This window comes from Pseudorasbora parva, chromosome 16 (assembly GCF_024679245.1).
Source record: "Pseudorasbora parva isolate DD20220531a chromosome 16, ASM2467924v1, whole genome shotgun sequence".
NCBI lineage: Eukaryota > Metazoa > Chordata > Actinopteri > Cypriniformes > Gobionidae > Pseudorasbora > Pseudorasbora parva.
This window is the reverse complement of record NC_090187.1, coordinates 45616052-45637535: the sequence shown is the minus strand read 5'-3', so window position 1 is coordinate 45637535 and position 21484 is coordinate 45616052. Positions and strand designations below refer to the sequence as shown.

Here is a 21484-nt window from a genome sequence, read left to right as displayed (position 1 = left end):
CACATGAGCTCAGGTGAGACCACACACACATGAGCTCAGGCGAGACCACACCCACATGAGCTCAGGCGAGACCACACCCACATGGTCCCACATGAGCTCAGGCGAGACCACACCCACATGAGCTCAGGCGAGACCACACCCACATGAGCTCAGGCGAGACCACACCCACATGAGCTCAGGCGAGACCACACCCACATGAGCTCAGGCGAGACCACACCCACATGAGCTCGGGCGAGACCACACACACATGAGCTCGGGCGAGACCACACGCACATGAGCTCAGGCGAGACCACACGCACATGAGCTCAGGCGAGACCACACGCACATGAGCTCAGGCGAGACCACACGCACATGAGCTCAGGCGAGACCACACGCACATGAGCTCAGGCGAGACCACACGCACATGAGCTCAGGCGAGACCACACACACGAGCTCAGGTGAGACCACACGCACATGAGCTCAGGCGAGACCACACGCACATGAGCTCAGGCGAGACCACACGCACATGAGCTCAGGCGAGACCACACGCACATGAGCTCAGGCGACACCACACGCACGAGTTCAGGCGAGACCACACGCACATGAGCTCAGGCGAGACCACACCCACATGAGCTCAGGCGAGACCACACCCACATGAGCTCAGGCGAGACCACACCCACATGAGCTCAGGCGAGACCACACGCACATGAGCTCAGGCGAGACCACACGCACATGAGCTCAGGCGAGACCACACGCACATGAGCTCAGGCGAGACCACACGCACGAGTTCAGGCGAGACCACACGCACATGAGCTCAGGCGAGACCACACCCACATGAGCTCAGGCGAGACCACACCCACATGAGCTCAGGCGAGACCACACCCACATGAGCTCAGGCGAGACCACACGCACATGAGCTCAGGCGAGACCACACGCACATGAGCTCAGGCGAGACCACACGCACATGAGCTCAGGCGAGACCACACGCACATGAGCTCAGGCGAGACCACACCCACATGAGCTCAGGCGAGACCACACACACATGAGCTCAGGCGAGACCACACGCACATGAGCTCAGGCGAGACCACACACACATGAGCTCAGGTGAGACCACACACACATGAGCTCAGGCGAGACCACACGCACATGAGCTCAGGCGAGACCACACGCACATGAGCTCAGGCGAGACCACACCCACATGAGCTCAGGCGAGACCACACGCACATGAGCTCAGGCGAGACCACACGCACATGAGCTCAGGTGAGACCACACCCACACATGAGCTCAGGCGAGACCACACACACATGAGCTCAGGCGAGACCACACACACATGAGCTCAGGCGAGACCCCACACACACCTGAAGAAGATCGATCCTAAAAGTGCATCAATCCGTCATAAAAGTGATGATGGTGTTCCCTTCGGTCAGGTGTTTGCTCGAGCGCGTGCCTGTGCGCCCTCCATCTTGTTCCTGGATGAGATTGACAGTATGCTGGGTTCTCGAGCGGATGGGTCTCCCAGTGTCCAGTCTCAGGTTCTGTCCGTCCTGCTGACCGAGATGGACGGGGTCGGGATTCGGACCCTGGAGAGGCGGAGCAACGGCGGGAAGACCAGAGCTCAGCTAGAGGGAGGAGAGCAGGAGCAAACCAGACTACATCAGGTCAGACCTCAACCAAAGATGCAAGAAATTATATATATTTTCTGAGTAAAACATTGTGTGCAGATGTGATCATTTTCATTAAAGGAACAATATGTAAGATTTTAGGATTATAATATCCACTAGAACAGCGTTATATATCGTGTTGACTTTACTATCCCTAATGTGTCCAAGAATGTGAGCTTCAGTGCATTATTAGTGTGATGTTGACTGTGTGTGTGTGTGTGTGTGTGTGTTCAGATGGAGCTGCAGGAAGTGTGTAATAAGGATGTTTTGATTGTGGCTGCCACGAATAGGCCAGAGGTTCTGGACAGCGCTCTGCTCCGGCCCGGCCGACTCGACCAGATTATATACGTGCCTCCTCCTGACCTCGAGGTGAGCCAACCGCTCATTCCAAACCCTGCCCTTTAAACATAAGCCACACCCACTCCCCGTCCTTTAAACATAAGCCACACCCACTCCCCGTCCTTTAAACATTAGCCACACCCACTCCCCGTCCTTTAAACATAAGCCACACCCACTCCCCGTCCTTTAAACATTAGCCACACCCACTCCCCGTCCTTTAAACATAAGCCACACCCACTCCCCGTCCTTTAAACATTAGCCACACCCACTCCCCGTCCTTTAAACATAAGCCACACCCACTCCCCGTCCTTTAAACATTAGCCACACCCACTCCCCGTCCTTTAAACATAAGCCACACCCACTCCCCGTCCTTTAAACATTAGCCACACCCACTCCCCCGTCCTTTAAACCCACTCCCCGTCCTTTAAACATTAGCCACACCCACGCCCCGTCCTTTAAACATAAGCCACACCCACTCCCCGTCCTTTAAACATAAGCCACACCCACTCCCCGTCCTTTAAACCCACTCCCCGTCCTTTAAACATAAGCCACACCCACTCCCGTCCTTTAAAACATAAGCCACACCCACTCCCCGTCCTTTAAAACATAAGCCACACCCACTCCCGTCCTTTAAACATAAGCCACACCCACTCCCCGTCCTTTAAACATAAGCCACACCCACTCCCCGTCCTTTAAACATAAGCCACACCCACTCCCCGTCCTTTAAACATAAGCCACACCCACTCCCCGTCCTTTAAACATAAGCCACACCCACTCCCCGTCCTTTAAACATAAGCCACAGCCACTCCCCATCCTTTAAACATAAGCCACACCCACTCCCCGTCCTTTAAACATTAGCCACACCCACTCCCTGTCCTTTAAACATAAGCCACACCCACTCCCCGTCCTTAAAACATAAGCCACACCCACTCCCCGTCCTTTAAACATAAGCCACACCCACTCCCCGTCCTTTAAACATAAGCCACAGCCACTCCCCATCCTTTAAACATAAGCCACACCCACTCCCCGTCCTTTAAACATAAGCCACAGCCACTCCCCATCCTTTAAACATAAGCCACAGCGATATATCACCGATCAATATCGACCGATATTATTTTATTTTTTTATAACCGATACCGTTTATTTGCACGTTTGTGCCGATAACAGATATATAGAACCAATATTTATTATTGTTATATCTGTTTTTTTTTTTTACAATTATAGCAACAGCACCGAACTGAACTTTTTAAACACTGTAAATTTAGCAATTTCCCTCCCTTACATAGAGAACAAAAGACACTTACATCAATAAATAGTCAGAAAGAGTGCCATTTTTTAAATAAGTGTATTAATTAAGGGATGCAGGTTATGTTACCTTTGTTGCACTGCTGTTGATCATCTCCCCTCAGTCCATACGCGATTCTCAAAACCTCCACACGATGGCGCCATTTATCGGTGAATCTGATATTACGAAACCGATACGAGATTATAGGGAAATTTTTACATTTTGGGAAGCCGATATATCGGTCGATCACTAGACGTGATGTCCTTAAAGTCAGCATGAAAGGGAAGTCGAGCCGTATATCGAGTGAATCGCCTCACAAACAAGAACAGATGTGGGCGGGGCTTGATGGTGTGCGAGGGGAGCTGATTGGCTGCTGGCTGGATTTTGACGTGTTTTCTGGCGAATAGGGCCGTGTGTCCGTGCTGCGCTCCCGAACCGAAGGCGTTCCACTGCATCAGGACGTGAGTCTGCGGGATCTGGCGGCTCAAACTGAGCTCTTCTCCGGAGCCGATCTGGAAAACCTGTGCAAAGAGGTAAAGCTCACTCACATCTTCAGGACCACACTCAGGGCTCCACACTCACTCACATCTTCAGGATCACACTCAGGGCTCCACACTCACTCACATCTTCAGGATTACACTCAGGGCTCCACACTCACTCACATCTTCAGGATTACACTCAGGGCTCCACACTCACTCACATCTTCAGGACCACACTCAGGGCTCCACACTCACTCACATCTTCAGGACCACACTCAGGGCTCCACACTCACTCACATCTTCAGGACCACACTCAGGGCTCCACACTCACTCACATCTTCAGGACCACACTCAGGGCTCCACACTCACTCACATCTTCAGGATTACACTCAGGGCTCCACACTCACTCACATCTTCAGGACCACACTCAGGGCTCCACACTCACTCACATCTTCAGGACCACACTCAGGGCTCCACACTAAAGGGTTAGTTGACCCATAAACTGAACCTTCTGTCATTAACTCCTCTCCCTAATGTCGCTCCACACCCGTAAGACCTCCGTTCATCTTCACACACAGTTTAAGATATATCAATCAGCTTTGGCATATTTAAATCTGCATTTGTGATATTTTTATCTTTTATATAAAGTGAATTTCCCCCTAATCTTATTAAACATAGGCTATGCTTCAGCTTTCATATTACATTCTTAAATTGGATCAATACGTTAAATTAAAGGAGCTGTATTTAAGAAATGCTTTTCAATGAATCATAAAATGTCCCTGATATGTCTCTAGACATTAATAAATCATGTTAATCTCAAACTCTTCTATCACTGCCAGCAGTAGTCCAGCAGGATATCGTCATTATAAAGCTGATGTTGATGATGTCATGTTGTGTTTTGGCCAGAAGCTCCGCCCTCCACCTATCGACCAATCAGGAGTCAGTAGTGTTTGGGGTTGCCAGATCTGCTCTAGTTAGCACAGCTACAAACGTTGTGCTGATCCCGCAGCCAATCTGGCAACCTCGAGTCAGGGGGAGGGGGAGAGTGATTGCAGTACCAGTTTAGCCCACAACCTTACATACACTTCCTTTAGAATAAGGGCTGTTACCAATCAAATAAAATAATTTACACTGGAAAATTACAACTGCATTAAATAATGTTGTGAGGTTTGTAGTTTTGAATAAACAAAAGAAATGTTGGAAAGTATATGAAGCTAAACCAGCAGTAGGGGGCAGCAGGTGAGTCTTAATGAGTGAGTCATTGAGTCGATTCATTCAAACGGCTGAATCGTTCCGTAACACGCACTATTGAAATGCGTTATTATATATTTTCGCTGCTGACAAAAACAGTCAATATTGCATCTAAAATGTGTTTTAATGTTAATTGTTTATGAAGCTTTCATATGAAATCAGTGATGTTTTCAGTCGTGATGGTCTTCAGGAAAACACACTCTTGGTCATGTGATGCGGTTTAATTGTATCATATGTTAAATAATAGGGGTGTAACGATTCATCTACTACATCGATGTATTGATTTATATTCCTATGATCCAACTACATCGATCTGTGCTCGGCAAGTTGGCCTTCCGGACGACATATATCGATCTAATATCGTTTTAAAAGGTAATCGATCGATTGTATCGATAATAGGAACTAACGCGTTTGGTTTAAGCTCGTCAGACTTTATATGGATGTTTGTTCTTAACACTTTTAATGATAAAGGTGTTAAACGTTACTCAGTCTGCCTATGTGTGACGTCAGCCGCACGCGCAAAGAAAACTAAACATAGCAACAAGCGATAAATGATCAGGCCACCATCGCGGTCCAGTGTGAGAAAACACTTTGGCTTTAGTAAAGATGGAGATGTTCTAAAGGAGTCTCTCGCTGTGTGTAGCAGCAGGTTCAGCCTCGGCTCATTCAACCTGAAGAGATGCTGGTCGCACTTTATTTTTGATATTAATATTTGTATTATTTTTATGTTGAAAAACAACAGCAAAAGCAGCAGGTAAACCTACTGTTAATTAAACCTGAAGAGATGTTAGTTGCACTTTATTTTTGATATTAATATTGTAATATTTTTATGTTGAAAAACAGCAGAAGTAGCAGCAGAAGTGTGCTGGTTGCATTTACTGTACTTTTATTGAAAATGAGAGCAGAGAAGGTTCAACCTAAACTTTTGGTTACACTTTATTCAAATAAAATGTGAACATATTTGCCATTAATTGTTTACTTGTTTGTTTATATCCATAATTAATTGATATCTGATTCCCTTAAAAGAAACAACAGGAATCTAGGAAACCTCACCTGCACGTATACGGTATTTCAGTCACACTGATTAACATTTTTGGCTAAAAATTTATTGATCTGATTTCAAGTCACTGAATCGTTTCAGATCGTATCGTTCTAAATTAACCAATATCGTCCTTAAATCGTATCGACAACCTCAAATCGTGATACGAATCGAATCGTTGTTAAAACGAACCGTTACACTCCATACAAATATAAAAACTGCACATTTTGTTTACCGATAAGCGCTATTGTTTTCTTCCTGCGGGATAACGCTGGATTATTTCTCTCTCAGGCGGCTCTCCTGGCTCTGCGTGAGGATGGATTCGATGTGTCCTGCGTGAGACAAAAGCACTTTCTGAAGGCGCTGCAGATTCTGAGTCCGTCGCTGAGTCCTGAACAACTTCAGCAAAACATCCACTCATGTCTCCAGTAGAAATGCATACAATAAAACATTTAATTTGTGTACAAATGTCCTGTTTTATTTTAATTATCATTTAATCCGAAAGCTTACAAACTCAGAAATGCAAAAACCGTTTTGAGATTGGATGTGTTACCATGGAAACGTTACTCTAGGTTCTTCTAGCAAGCTCCTCCCCCTAGTGGGCGGGGTCATGTTTCATACATTTATTTTTTAAACTACTTTATAATCAAGTTTTTCAAATCTTGTCTCAAGGTTCCATATTTGGTGACTGTTGTGATAGAAGTTCAGTTTGTTACAAGACGATGCATAAATTTAACAGAATGTGTCACCCGGTGGATATTTTTGGTACAGCGCCTGAACGAAATCTCATGGAAACTTACATTTGTGATGTCAACTTCAAAATTGGAACAGAACTTATGGCTTTGATAGTAATTTTAGATTTAAAATTATTTTGTAAAATAAATAGTAAATTTAAACTTGCATAACTTTTTCATACTTTCACTTTTTAGGTGCTTTTACTTGAGCAATAAATCTGCTGAGTCTATATCAAGACAGAATGAAGTCTTTATTCCATTCTTCAGTTTCAGCCATTCAGGTTTGGATAGAGCATTTTCACATCTACGCTGAGTCTGGGGTTTATAATGTTCTGTTCTCAGTAAAAGCTGCTGTGAAACACATGTTGTATTACGTGCTATATACAAAATAAATTTAAATGAACTGAATATAATTGCAAATTGAATCACAGTTTTAGTTTAATGTAGCTAATTAAAGCTGCAGTCCGTAAGTTTTGCCTCTCTGTTGCCATCTCTGTTTGAAACCTGTATTTGCAGTAATTTGTTGAATTATCATCTTTATGTGGATTGTGCATCGGAGTGGATGAATCTCATGATGTGTGTGTGTGTGTGTGTGTGTGTGTGTGTGTGTGTGTGTGTGTGTGTGTGGCTGTCAGTCACCGCACCGGTGTGGATACTGTACTTCCTTACATCTTGTAAGTATGACCAAAATAAGACTTTTTCCTGAATAATCTGAGTACCTGTGCCATGTGTGAAAAAGCATTACAATAAATTGCGCTACCGATCACGCATCCCATCAAACGTGCAAATTATGATTGTTATACTGGTAACACTTTATAATAATGCTCCAGATCTCCAGAAGCTCCTGAATAATGACTAGATAACACTTAAGGAATAAGTGATGCATTTTATGACCACATTAAGAGTAAAAAAAGACAATTTCTCACATCTCAGACATGTTAATGTGGTGATTATTAATTAATTAGTAATTCTTTATAATTTGTCCTTGTTAGCGATTAGTTATTAGTGACGCCAGTCTCAGTCAGGAACTATTAATGATCTGATAAGGAACGATCTCCTGAATTCGATGTTACTGAAGAGTTCAGCTGGTGTGTGTATTAGTTAGCAGGAGCTGAAGTGTTCATGTAGTGCTACGCATTAGTCCTGCACTACTTCCTGCAGTTATCTATTAATAACGGGCCATTATTATAAAGTGTTACCGTTATACTTTGTTCTCAGAGAGTTAAGGTTAACAACATTAGCATTGTGTGCGTTACTCTGTGTATTTAATGTGTACCCAGCAAACACACAACGTTGACACAACGTACACAACCTTCTAACAACGTTGACACAACATGGCCCGAAGGTCGCTATAAATACGTTTTGCGGTGAAGGTTGTTACAGCGTTGTCATAACGTTGACGTTGAACCACCGCCCAGGGCCATTGCTTAAGGTTATGCCAAGGTATCTGGACGACCTCTGGATGACCTCTTCTCGTCACTGCACTGAAGCGTTAAAATGATATCAGCCTTTTAAATTTACATTCTTCACAACTAACTTTAATAACTTTATACGCGGATACGTGAGTATTAGTGCTGTGCGATATTTAAGAAATATGCAATATGTTGTTAGATAATGCGATATTAATAAGCGATACGTTATTGCTATTAGTGTGTAAAATCTATTTAAATTATATTTAAAAAAAATATTTAAAAACAGAGAATGAAATAATTTGTTTCACATTCTTTCTTTTAGGGGTGTAACGGTACACGTCGATTCGGTGTATGTGTATACAGCGAACGAACGCAATCATTAACAGTTAACAGTCGGCTTGATTTAAGCGCGGAACACACTTCAGTCCCACACACAGATTAAAGGGTCAGTTCAACCAGAAATGAAATGTCTGTCATTAACTCGTCTCCCTAATGTCGCTCCACACCCGTCAGACCTCCGTTCATCTTCACACACAGTTTAAGATATTTTATATTTAGTCCGAGAGCGTATGCAAGTGTATGCACACTATACTGTCCATGTCCAGAAAGGGAATAAAAACATCATCACAGTAGTCCATATGAGACATCAGTGGGTTAATTAGAGTCTCTTGAAGCATCCAAAATACATTTGGGTCCAAAAATAACAAAAACTACGACTTTATTCAGCATTGGCTTCTCTTCCGCGTTTGTGTTCAATCCTCAGATAAAGATTCAAACGGTGATGAGTCAGTGAATCGACTAATGATTCGGATCGCGTGTCAAACTGCTGAAATCACGTGACATTGGCGATCCGAATCATGAATCAATACGCTGAAGATCGTGTAATTTAAGCTCCATGTTATCAAGAAATGCCCGCTCTTTAATGAGACGTGAGGGGTTAGTTCAAGGCGCGTGCGTGAATGAACGCGATCATCTCTTCCTAAAGAATAAACATGAATATCTCTTAAGGTATGTTGAGGATACATTACAACTTACTGAAACGTATCATGTCGTTAAATCGCTCGATCAGTGTTTTAATCGAGGAAAGACAATAAAACAGCTTACCTCAAGTCATTAAGTGTCCACGGCTTTACAACGAGCCAGTATTCACAAATTAAAAACAACAAATGGCGAGTGTACTCACTCGGTTTGTAAACAGAACCTTTAAATATCTAAAGAAAATCCAAAATTAACTGTTTATCTTTATTTAGCCTACTTACTTTACTCAAATGAAAACTCAGGCCTGGTCGATAAACCGTCGCGAATTCTCCTCAGAAGACCAACTGTCAACATTTGAAATTTAAATGAAGGCTTCGCGCCTTTTGCGCTTCAGAGCGTGAGGGGATGAGCAGAAGAACGTAAACACAAACATGTTTCGTGAATTAAACCTTCCACACAATAGTTGTCAAAAAAGTTAATAAAATTGAACGCCGTGTGTTTGCCATTGCGAGTATGGGAGCCCGTTTCTGCCAAACAACTTTGGTAAATCCTAATTATGACATACAAAGTCATTTTACAGCATTTTAAGTAAAACAAAAAAAGCAAACAAATATATGCACATAAATAAACATTTATTAATATATGTCAATAAATAAATATATTACTTTGAATTTTTAATAATTATGACTTAATATGTAATAATTTTGACTTTAATTAAACAATGTTTAATCCCATAAAGTGTTGTTACGTCGCAATTTTGACTTTTGCCGTCATAAATGGCGTTTTAAGTCAAAATGTCTTAACTTTTCATTATGTGATTTTGTGTTGTGTTTTGTGACAAGGTCACTGAGTCCGGCAGATGGCGCTATAACCGCACAGATCATGCGATCATAGTTTCGGTATGAAGGTGAGGCGCGTGAGATGATGTGTGTGTGTGTGTGTGTGTGTGTGTGTGTGTGTGTGTGTGTGTGTGTGTGTGTGCGTGCGTGCGTGTGTGTACGTGCCATCAAACACGTCTCTTTTGTGTTTATAAGAGCAGCACAGTCAGAATGATGCTGCATTACAGCACAACTTCAGGAGGTCGGTCACTCTCCACCTGTCGTCTTCTTCTTCTTCTTCTTCTTCTTCTTCTCTGATTGTGTTTTATTTGTTCATCTTTGACTCTCAGTGGAACACATTTGGAAAATAATAATTGTTTTCATCAGGAAGCCTGATTGCAACAGGTGAAAGATGTTTGGAGGGTTTATTCAGATGCTCAAGAAGAGGAAGGAGGTGAGGACGACTCATCATCATCATCATCATCATCATCATCATCATCATCATCATCATCATCATCATCATATCTCTGGATTATTATATCACTTATTTTATTAATATTTTTATTGTTCTAGTTGATTCCTCTGATTGGTTTTGTGGGTTGCGCAGCACTTGGAGCAGCAACAGCTTCGGTTTACTTCTTACTGACCAAACCGGATGTCATGTGAGAAACTTTATCATTATTCTGGGGTTAATAACAATAATATTGAATACTTTCATGAATATGGTTAATGATAAACGCCATTATCCGTCTATATAAAGTGCTTCCTGTGTTCTTTATTATTCTGAACTCGGCTACTTAAAGGGATAGTTCAGCCTAATTCCTGTCATTACTTCCTCATGTCGTCCAAACGCGCCAGAGCTTCGCTCATCTTCAGACACAATAGTTAAAATAGTCATGTGACTCCGGTGTTTCAGCCTTAATGTGATGGAGAGATGAGAATACCTTAGTGTGACTCTAAATAACGACTTTATGTAACGTTTCTCCTCGTCTGTGGCCGTCTCTGTTGGTGTAGTAAATACAGTGCAGAGCTTCAGAGTTCTACACCAGAACGCCGGCTCACCATTGGCTGACGCTGATCATGTGACTTATTTTGGTTTTTAACGTTGTCTTAGTGTTCATTCTTGTCTAAGGGTCAGAGAGCTTGTCAACAAAAAATCACATACGGTGTTTAAACGATCTCCTTTCCTTATTAGCCTGATTAACGACGTTGAGATTGTAATAATGTGTTATTATTCGACTATTCGACACTTCATTGCTGTCGATGGAGAGCTTTTGGATCATCAGAGAGATCTGCGTCTGAAGATGAGCGAAGTTTAAACGGGTTTGAGACGACACGAGGCTGAACTAACCCTTTAATGATTTACTCGTGTTGAGAGTTTCTATGAGGGAAGTTTAATATTCTACAGATAATATTGTAAAAGCTGTAGAGTGATGACATGACTGGATGTTTATAGTTTAAACAAGACTGGAAATCCCGAGCCATGGGAGAGCCTCGACCCGTCCAAACCTCAGAAGGTAAACCACACACACGCTGATGCTCGTGTTAATGTTAAACACACTGCAAAAAATGCTTTATTACGTAGTATTTTCGTCCTGTTTTAAGTCCAAATATATAAAAATTCTTACATTAAGAAGCATTTACTAGACAAGCAAAAAAATTTGTCTTGTTTTGGGGGAAAATAACTCAAAATTTAAAGGAGCGCTCCGGCGTGTTTAGAGATGGGGCTTATTCAGCTTCTCTCCTACATTTAGATGTGTGGGCGAATGCGTTTGTGTCTCAGTGCATTGCTTTAGTTTGGCAGGGTCGCCGCTAGCTTAGCTTAGCATAATGAATGGAATCCTATGTTGCCAGATAGCATGTCCCGAGTAAGTGATCCAAAAAAACTCACCTAATGACTTCCTGTGGCCTGCGGATTCACACCGAGTATAGCGATGCAGATTAAGACGAGGAGATTAGGTGTTTTTTAGTTTTTTGGATCACTTTTACTCGGGACATGCTATCTGGCAACATAGGATTCCATTCATTATGCTAAGCTAAGCTAGCGGCGACCCTGCCAAACTAAAGACACACAAACGCATTCGCCCACACATCTAAATGTAGGAGAGAAGCTGAATAAGCCCCATCTCTAAACACGCCGGAGCGCTCCTTTAAGAGAGTTTTTGCTTAAAATAAGATAAATAATCTTAATTCAAACAGAAAGCAAGATTATCTTGTTTACCTCAGTGGCAGATTATGTAAATGTTTCTTAATGTAAGAATTGTTAGATATCTGGTCTTAAAACAGGAGCAGTGGATGGCGTGAGTGTGGCTTTGGTCATCGGAGGAGAAGCTTTAACACGTCCGCTCTGTTTGTGTCCAGCTGGTGACCATTAACCAGCGATGGAAACCAGTGGAGGAGCTGGAGCTGCTGAAGAAACTGACCAGATGATCTCCTCTCCTCCTCCTCCTCTTCTCTTCTCCTCCTCTTCTTTTCTCCTCCTCTTCTCTTCTTCTCCTCCTCCTCCTCCTCTTCTTTTCCTCCTCCTCCTCTTCCTCTCCTCCTCTTCTCCTCTTCTCTTCTCCTCCTCTTCTCTTCTTCTCCTCCTCCTCCTCCTCTTCTTCTCCTCCTCCTCCTCTTCCTCTCCTCTTCTTCTCCTTCTCCTCTTCTCTTCTCCTCCTCCTCCTCTTCTTCTATATTATATATATTTATACTCTGAGTCTCAACACTGGAAATCCCTCGGCACTTGAATAAATTAATGACAAGAATAAAAGTGAAATTCTGCGTTTGTCTTTTATTTTCCTCCAGATGAGCGAAAGCCTCGAGTCTTTAATTAGCGCCGCTTGTGTTCGTCTGAGCCCGCGGTTTCCTGAGCCGGAACCATGAGCCCATAAATCAAACCTGTGGACGGTCGAGGAAACTCTGATGCACTTCCTGCTTCCGTATTCATGTTGGAGAAACACACATTCATAGAGGGATCAGGCTGAGGTGTGTGTGTGTGTGTGTGTGTGTGTGTGTGTGTGTGACATATGAGGACTCAAATGTGTATAATGCCATGGGTATGACACAGGTATTACAGGAGAGGGTGAAATATGAGGACATTACCCATGGCCCCACTTTACAAAAGGCTTATAAATCACACAGGAGGAGTTTTTATGAGAAAGTAAAAATGCAGAGTGTGTGTGTGTGTGTGTGTGTGTGTGTGTGTGTATGATGGGTAGGTTTAGGGGCTGTGTGTGTGTTTGTGTGTGTGTGTGATGGGTAGGTTTAGGGGCTGTGTGTGTGTTTGTGTGTGTGTGTGATGGGTAGGTTTAGGGGCAGTGTAAGGGGATAGAAAATATATTACGCCTATGGAGAGTCCCTATGTCACAAACAAACGTGTGTGTGTGTGTGTGTGTGTGTGTGACCATGGTATTAAACTCGCTGCATCATCATGAACATTCCCATCAGCCCATATTCTCCAGACACGTCTAAGCGTGTTCTAGTGAGGCGTGTGTGTGTGTGTGTGTGTGTGTGTGTGTGTGTACGTGACTCAGTGTTCTGTGCTGATCTCGCTTGTCACGTGACCAGGAAGTGTTTGCCTGATCTCTGAACTTTGACGACTGATGCATCACGTCCATAATGTTCCATCAATATTAACTCTAGAAGGGAAAGTTCTCCTCTTGGACTGGTTTAAAGCCTATAATCACAGAGTTTAATGTGATATTTATGGAAAAATTAAAAAAAAGATCATTGTGACTTTTTATCTTTGGACATAATGCACTATATGGCCAGAAGTGTTGTGCTGTCGCCTCTACACACACATGATCTCCCCATTGTTAACCCGTGGGGTTTAATCTGGAGTCGGCCCACCCTCTCTAACAGCTCCAGCTCTTCTGGGAAGGCTTTCCTCAAGGTTTAGGAGTGTGTTTATGGGGATTTTTGCCCATTCTTCTAGAAGCTCATTTGTGAGGTCAGGCACTGATGTTGGACGAGAAGGCCTGGCTCTCAGTCTCCGCTCTAATTCATCCCAAAGCTGTTCTATCGGGTTGAGCTCAGGACTCTGTGCAGGCCAGTCCAGTTCCTCCACACCAAACTCCTCATCCATGTCTTTATGGAGCGACGCTTTGTGCACTGGAGCGCAGTCATGCTGGGACAGGAAGGGGCCGTCCACAAACTGAGCCCACAAAGTTGGGATCATGAAATTGTCCAAAACGTCTTGGTGAAGCATTAAGAGTTCCTTTCACTGGAACTAAGGGGCCAACCCCTGAAAAACAACCCCACCCCATAATCCCCCCTCCACCAAACTTTACACTTGGCACGACGTAGCCAGGCAAGTACTTTGATCATTTGGTCCCCACAGTGTAATATAAACAAGTACACACACACACACACGTTAAAGACCCTTAGCACAGAAAAACATGGAAGAAAGAAGTTCTCCTGCAGATTGATGTGCAAACTTCTAAACCCAATCAGAACACAAATAACACCCAACAGAGGCATTTAAAATGTATTTATTTCAAGTTGTCAAGCGCTTCAGCGTCAGTGTAAATCCATCATCCAAATACTGCAAACATAAAGAGAACAGATGCAAACCGCCCAGAGCCTCATATTCTGGCTCAAACATCAAACAAAACCATAAAAATAATAATAAAAAGGCATGATGGCCAAAATACTGATGAGAGGCACTGACCGTTAAATAATAATCATATCTGAGGGACAAAGAAATCAAATAAAGAGATAAGAGGAAGATCCGTCGTGTTCTGAGACGGTGATTGGATCACGAATATCTGCAGGAAATGATGATAAATGTCGGAAATGCACAAAACTACAGTAGTGTGTGTGTGTGTGTGTGTGTGTGTGTCCGTGATGATGTAAAACACAGTCTGTCCTGTCAAACTATGATCGCACATTGATTGATGAGCTCTGCAAACGTTGAATATTCTGACACACACAGACACACATAGACACACACATAGACACACACACACACAGACACACACACACACACGAAGCGTTTGGATTATTTCAGTGTGAATATGAAAGCTGGTCATATCTCACCCAAAAGTCGAAATGATAAATCTATTTGTTTAATCGTTCCGCTTCCTCTGCATTCACTATATTAATATTATTTGGATTTTAATCTGATTGTAGATTTTTTTGCCAAACGTCCATTTAACCGATTAAACCAGCTCGCTCAGACCCGGTTCCATCGGATTCGCTTCTGAACACACACACAGACACACACACACACACACACACAGACACACACACACACAGACTCTTCCTCATGTGTGTATTAAACACATCCACGTCTGGATTATCAAAATGAGGTCAATATTCATTATAGAAAAAGCTGCGAGACAATCATTAAACCCTGCTGGGTCAGTTCCCCGGTCTCTCTCCTCGTGAGTGTGTGTGTGTGTGAGAGAGTGTGTGTGTGTGTGTGTGTGTGTGTGTGACAGTGAGAGTGAGTGTGAGTGTGTGTGTGTGTGTCTCAGGCACTGGAGGTCAGGCAGTGTGTGCAGGTCATCAGTGCTCCTGCTCTTCTGGTCTGCAGCTGGACTGTACAGTGGCTCACTCCGTGATTGGCCATCAGAAGACGCCGAGCGCTCGACTGAACGTCCTCCCAGTTTCCCACAATCCCCGGCGCTACACACACACACACACACACAGAGATATCATTACCATCTGAATCTGATGAAACGTGTGTGTGTGTTTTTGTGACATATGAGGACACAAATGTGTATTATGACACAGGTATTACAGGAGAGGGTGAAATATGAGGGTGTGTGTGTGTGTGTGTGTGTGTGTGTGTGTGTGTGTGTTATTCTCACCCAGCAGCAGGTGGACTATAGCAGCGGTGCGGTCAGCTGTCAGGGCCCACAGCTTCAGCTCCTCCACACTCTCCACATGCTGCAGCTTCAGCAGATCCGCCCGGATACCAGACACGTCCATATGACGCGGCACGCCTGCACACACACACACACACACACACACACACACACACGCGTCACTGTACAAGGGACAGACTCAACATGGATACTCACACGAGTGTCATTACACTCAGACAGAGAGACAGACGGGCAACAGACAGAGAGACAGACGGGCTACAGACAGAGAGACAGACGGGCTACAGACAGAGAGACAGACGGGCTACAGACAGAGACAGACGGGCAACAGACAGAGAGACAGACGGACTACAGACAGAGACAGACGGGCAACAGACAGAGAGACAGACGGGCAACAGACAGAGAGACAGACGGGCAACAGACAGAGAGACAGACGGGCAACAGACAGAGAGACAGACGGGCAACAGACAGAGACAGACGGGCAACAGACAGAGAGACAGACGGACTACAGACAGAGAGACAGACAGGCAACAGACAGAGACAGACGGACTTCAGACAGAGAGACAGACAGGCTACAGACAGAGAGACAGACGGGCAACAGACAGAGACAGACGGACTTCAGACAGAGAGACAGACGGGCTACGGGCAACAGACAGAGACAGACGGACTTCAGACAGAGAGACAGACGGGCTACAGACAGAGAGACAGACGGGCAACAGACAGAGAGACAGACGGGCAACAGACAGAGAGACAGACGGGCAACAGACAGAGAGACAGACGGGCAACAGACAGAGAGACAGACGGGCAACAGACAGAGAGACAGACGGGCTACAGACAGAGAGACAGAGAGAGAGACAGACAGACAGAGAGAGAGAGAGACAGACAGAGAGAGAGACAGACAGCTAGACAGAGACAGACAGACTACAGACAGACAGACGAGAGACAGACAGAGAGAGAGACAGACAGACAGACGAGAGACAGACAGACAGAGAGACAGACAGGTGTCTCACCCTCTAGTAAAATGATGCCAGTGTCTCTGATGATCTGGAATGTGCTGAACAGCACCAGCACAGAGAACAGGTACGTACAGATGGGATCCGCTAGCTTATACTCCGGCTAACACACACACACACACACACACCATCAGCTGCAGGGCTGTGTTATTATCATCATAAAGTTATTTCAGATATGTACAGTCCCAGAGAATCAGCTCAAAGGCATGAGCGGCCGTACCTTAAACCTGACGATGTAGGCGGCGATGAGAACCCCGACACTCTGAACCAGATCGCCCAGAGCGTGGATGAAGGCCGCTCGCACCGCCAGACTGCCGTGACCCCGCTGACCCTGACCCTGCTGACCCTGACCCCGCTGACCCTGACCTCGCTCCGGTGACCCGTGGGAGTGCCCGTGGCCGTGTGAATGGAGATGCCCGGACTGATTGAGGAGAAAGCCCATCCTACAAACACACACACACACACACACACACACACACACACACTGAGCAGCTCCTCTTAGACTTTAGACCTGAACAAAATCGGTTTACAACCCACAGCAATAAAGTCACATGAATTAGACAGCAAAGCCTCAGAAGAGCAGGTGACAGTGTTTACTCAAGATGACAGTAAAGAGTGTGTGTGTGTGTGTGTGTGTGTGTGTGTGTGTGTGTGTGTGTGTGTGTGTGTGTGTGTGTGTGTGTCATGGGTAGGTTTAGGGACAGTGTGTGTGTGTGTGTGTCTCACAGCAGGTTGACGGCGACGCCCACTGCGGCCGTGATCAGCATCACATCTCCGTCGATGGTGAAGTCCTGATGGATCGTTCTCTGAGCCGCTTCATTCAAAAGCACACCCGTCAGAATATAGATCAGCAACACACTGATACCTGCTGACAAAACCTCTACACACACACACACACACACACAATGAGATGCTTTTCACACCTGTAAGATGTGAAAGACACACTAGGGCTTCACATTAACTCATCATGAAGTCTGCTGCTGTTTTCTGCTCTGAGCCGTATATCGAGTCCATCGCTTCACAAACAAGATCAGATGTGGGCGGGGCTTGAGTGTGTCTGTGGGGAGTTGATTGGATGGCTGTGGTTTGCTATTGGCTGATCTCATGTGAGTGACAGGTGGCGACGCCCTCGCGGAGGACAATAGTTCATGTAAAATGGTGACGTTTCGATTGGAGAGAAGAACTGTAAATGTGAACCGGGTTAGGCAGATGAAGTGTGAGAGCCTGATGAGTGTGTGTGCGTGTGTGTGTGTGTGTGTGTGTGTGTGTGTGTGTACGCACCGAGCCGATGCAGGCCGAATGTGAATCTGTATGTCGGGGGTTTAGCGGAGAGCCAGAGCGCCAGCAGAGACACGACGATCCCGATCAGATCCGTCAACATGTGCAGCGCGTCCGTCATGATGGCCAGACTGTTGGCCACGTATCCTCCTGTAAGACAAACCTGTAAGAGAGGCGAGCGACACACACACACACACACACATCACACACTCTCACACTCTCACAGGAAACATTCTGCATTTTTACTTTCTCATAAAAACTCCTCCTGTGTGATTTATAAGCCTTTTGTAAAGTGGGGCCATGGGTAATGTCCTCATATTTCACCCTCTCCTGTAATACCTGTGTCATACCCATGGCATTATACACATTTGGGTCCTCATATGTCACAAAGAGACACACACACACACACACACACACACCTATCAGCTCTCCGATCATGAACAGGAAGTAGAGCACTGCGGCGGAGGCCAGTTTCCTCATGACCCTGCGGCGCCGCTCCGCCTCTCGGGTCCTCCGGCAGCGGTGGCAGTCGTCCGGAGCCGGGCCGGATGAGTCCAGCAGAGCATCATCGTCGTCCTCCAGAACCAGCGTGCTGACCGCGGACCCGTTGGAGAGCTCGTCTCCGGACACCACCACCCTCAGCCGGCTGAACCGCGGCGGCTCGTCCTCCTCCAGATCCGCGGACTCGAAGCCGGCCGCCGCGTCGCTCAGGTGCCATGTGTCCGTCGGCCGGCGGAGAGCGGCTCGCACACGGCCCACCAGACCCGAGCCGGACATCAGTCTCTAATGCGGAACAACGGGAACAACTGACCAGTCCTTCTCATGGGGCTCCAGGTTACCTGCAACACAAAAACACCTGTCAGAGTCTCCAACACACAGAACAGAGCTGGACAAAAACTTCATCCGTCTTTCGGATGAGACGTTAAACAGAGGTCCCGACTCTCGGTGGTCGTTAAAAATCGCAGGATGTCCGTCGATAAAGAGTAGGGGTGTAACCCCGGCATCCTGGCCAAACCTGCCCATTGGCCCCTGTCCATCATCGCCCCTAATCATCCCCCTCTCCTGATTGGGTCTCCTCTCCACCAATCAGCTGGTGTGTGGTGAGCGTTCTGGAGCAATATGGCTGCCGTCGCATCATCAGGTGTCTGAGGAGATCCCACCCTTCTATGTTAATTATTATTATTACTTGAGTAAACGTAGGTCAAATATTGCAAGTGAAAGTTTAAGGCCGAATGCACGGATCCAATACACTGATACACATCTGATATTCTCACACTGTTCACCTTCACTGAAGACAGAATCAACTTTGTTTATGTCAATCCTCCACTAAATGAGCATTTGGACATCCGTCTTCTTCCATTTTGCTCTAAACTATAAATCAGTGTTTAATAAATGCTGTGAAATCATTGAACTTCACGAGACTCTACAAGAGTGATTCCTGAAAGGCTTTCTGCAAAAACCCAAACACCTTTTAAAGAAGAAAAAAATCATCACTGACTTTCAAAGCTGCGACAGAAACGACTTTCCACTTCGAGGACCTTGATAGAAATGTAGTGGAGTAAAGAGGACGATATTTGTCTTTCAGATGGAGTGAAGTTAAAGTCAGAAGATTACAGAAAAAATAATACTCCAGTAAAGCACAGAGACTCAAACAGAGAACATACCCATCACACACACACACACACACACACACACACACACACACACACTGCCCCTATACATACCCATCACACACACACACACACACACACACACTGCCCCTATACATACCCATCTCACACACACACACACACACACACACACACTGCCCCTATACTTACCCATCACACACACACACACACACACACACACACACACACACTGCCCCTATACATACCCATCACACACACACACACACACACACTGCCCCTATACATACCCATCACACACACACACACACACACACTGCCCCTATACATACCCATCACACACACACACACACACACACACACACTGCCCCTATACATACCCATCACACACACACACTGCCCCTATACATACCCATCACACACACACACACACACACTGCCCCTATACATACCCATCACACACACACACACTACCCCTATACATACCCATCACACACACACACACTGCCCCTATACATACCCATCACACACACACATTGCCCCTATACATACCCATCACACACACACTGCCCCTATACATACCCATCACACACACACACTGCCCCTATACATACCCATCACACACACACACACACACACACTGCCCCTATACATACCCATCACACACACACACTGCCCCTATACATACCCATCACACACACACACACACACACACACACACACACTGCCCCTATACATACCCATCACACACACACACACACACACACACACTGCCCCTATACATACCCATCACACACACACACTGCCCCTATACATACCCATCACACACACACTGCCCCTATACATACCCATCACACACACACACTGCCCCTATACATACCCATCACACACACACTGCCCCTATACATACCCATCACACACACACACTGCCCCTATACATACCCATCACACACACACACACACACACACACACACACACACTGCCCCTATACATACCCATCACACACACACACACACACACACTGCCCCTATACATACCCATCACACACACACACACACACACACTGCCCCTATACATACCCATCACACACACACACACTGCCCCTATACATACCCATCACACACACACACACTGCCCCTATACATACCCATCACACACACACACACTGCCCCTATACATACCCATCACACACACACATTACACCCAAAACATACCCATCACACACACACTGCCCCTATACATACCCATCACACACACACACTGCCCCTATACATACCCATCACACACACACACACACACACACACACACTGCCCCTATACATACCCATCACACACACACACACTGCCCCTATACATACCCATCACACACACACACTGCCCCTATACATACCCATCACACACACACTGCCCCTATACATACCCATCACACACACACACACTGCCCCTATACATACCCATCACACACACACACTGCCCCTATACATACCCATCACACACACACACTGCCCCTATACATACCCATCACACACACACTGCCCCTATACATACCCATCACACACACACACACACTGCCCCTATACATACCCATCACACACACACACACACACACACACACTGCCCCTATACATACCCATCACACACACACACACACACACACACACTGCCCCTATACATACCCATCACACACACACTGCCCCTATACATACCCATCACACACACACACACACTGCCCCTATACATACCCATCACACACACACACACACACACACACACACTGCC

The 21484-nt window shown here is 45.5% G+C and overlaps 3 protein-coding genes across 8 annotated transcripts in view; 2 read left to right on the top strand and 1 right to left on the bottom strand.

The window, feature by feature from the left end:
- afg2b (AFG2 AAA ATPase homolog B) overlaps positions 1–6821 on the top strand; it is a 36602-nt gene extending 29781 nt beyond the window's left edge. Inside the window, exons 7-10 of one of the 2 annotated variants that reach the window (XM_067419230.1) lie at positions 1407–1637; positions 1875–2009; positions 3672–3797; positions 6325–6821. In XM_067419230.1, coding sequence (XP_067275331.1) covers positions 1407–1637; positions 1875–2009; positions 3672–3797; positions 6325–6465 — 633 coding nt within the window. In that variant the 3' untranslated portion in view covers positions 6466–6821. The remainder of the gene's footprint in view (positions 1–1406; positions 1638–1874; positions 2010–3671; positions 3798–6324) is intronic. The other variant, XM_067419228.1, reaches the window with a different exon arrangement.
- A 2279-nt stretch (positions 6822–9100) lies between these two features.
- Positions 9101–12593, top strand: c16h15orf48 (chromosome 16 C15orf48 homolog). 5 transcript variants are annotated; one of them, XM_067419235.1, is made up of 7 exons: positions 9123–9187; positions 10000–10064; positions 10192–10237; positions 10363–10429; positions 10549–10637; positions 11432–11492; positions 12337–12446. In XM_067419235.1, the coding sequence occupies exons 4-7, from the start codon at positions 10388–10390 to the stop codon at positions 12403–12405; spliced, it is 261 nt and encodes an 86-aa protein (XP_067275336.1). In that variant the 5' UTR covers positions 9123–9187; positions 10000–10064; positions 10192–10237; positions 10363–10387; the 3' UTR covers positions 12406–12446. The 5 variants fall into 5 exon arrangements, with proteins under 5 accessions (XP_067275334.1, XP_067275336.1, XP_067275333.1 ...); XM_067419233.1 differs by having other exon boundaries at positions 9101–10064; XM_067419232.1 differs by lacking the exon at positions 10192–10237.
- A 1838-nt stretch (positions 12594–14431) lies between these two features.
- The window catches only part of slc30a4 (solute carrier family 30 member 4), a 9231-nt gene continuing 2178 nt past the window's right edge, over positions 14432–21484 (bottom strand). Inside the window, exons 2-8 of the mRNA XM_067419223.1 lie at positions 18496–18915; positions 18080–18226; positions 17525–17678; positions 17019–17241; positions 16796–16901; positions 15771–15905; positions 14432–15585 (exon numbers count right to left, since the gene is read on the bottom strand). Of these exons, the coding sequence (XP_067275324.1) occupies positions 15431–15585; positions 15771–15905; positions 16796–16901; positions 17019–17241; positions 17525–17678; positions 18080–18226; positions 18496–18853 (1278 nt within the window). The 5' untranslated portion in view covers positions 18854–18915 and the 3' untranslated portion in view covers positions 14432–15430. The remainder of the gene's footprint in view (positions 15586–15770; positions 15906–16795; positions 16902–17018; positions 17242–17524; positions 17679–18079; positions 18227–18495; positions 18916–21484) is intronic.

Excerpts from the sequence above, each read along its gene's own strand:
- c16h15orf48 (XM_067419236.1), top strand. The coding sequence starts at position 10,388 with ATGTTTGGAGGGTTTATTCAGATGCTCAAGAAGAGGAAGGAG. Across the intron at positions 10,638-11,431 it reads CTGACCAAACCGGATGTCAT|TTTAAACAAGACTGGAAATC; the intron begins GTGAGAAACTTT and ends GGATGTTTATAG. Across the intron at positions 11,493-12,336 it reads ACCCGTCCAAACCTCAGAAG|CTGGTGACCATTAACCAGCG; the intron begins GTAAACCACACA and ends GTTTGTGTCCAG.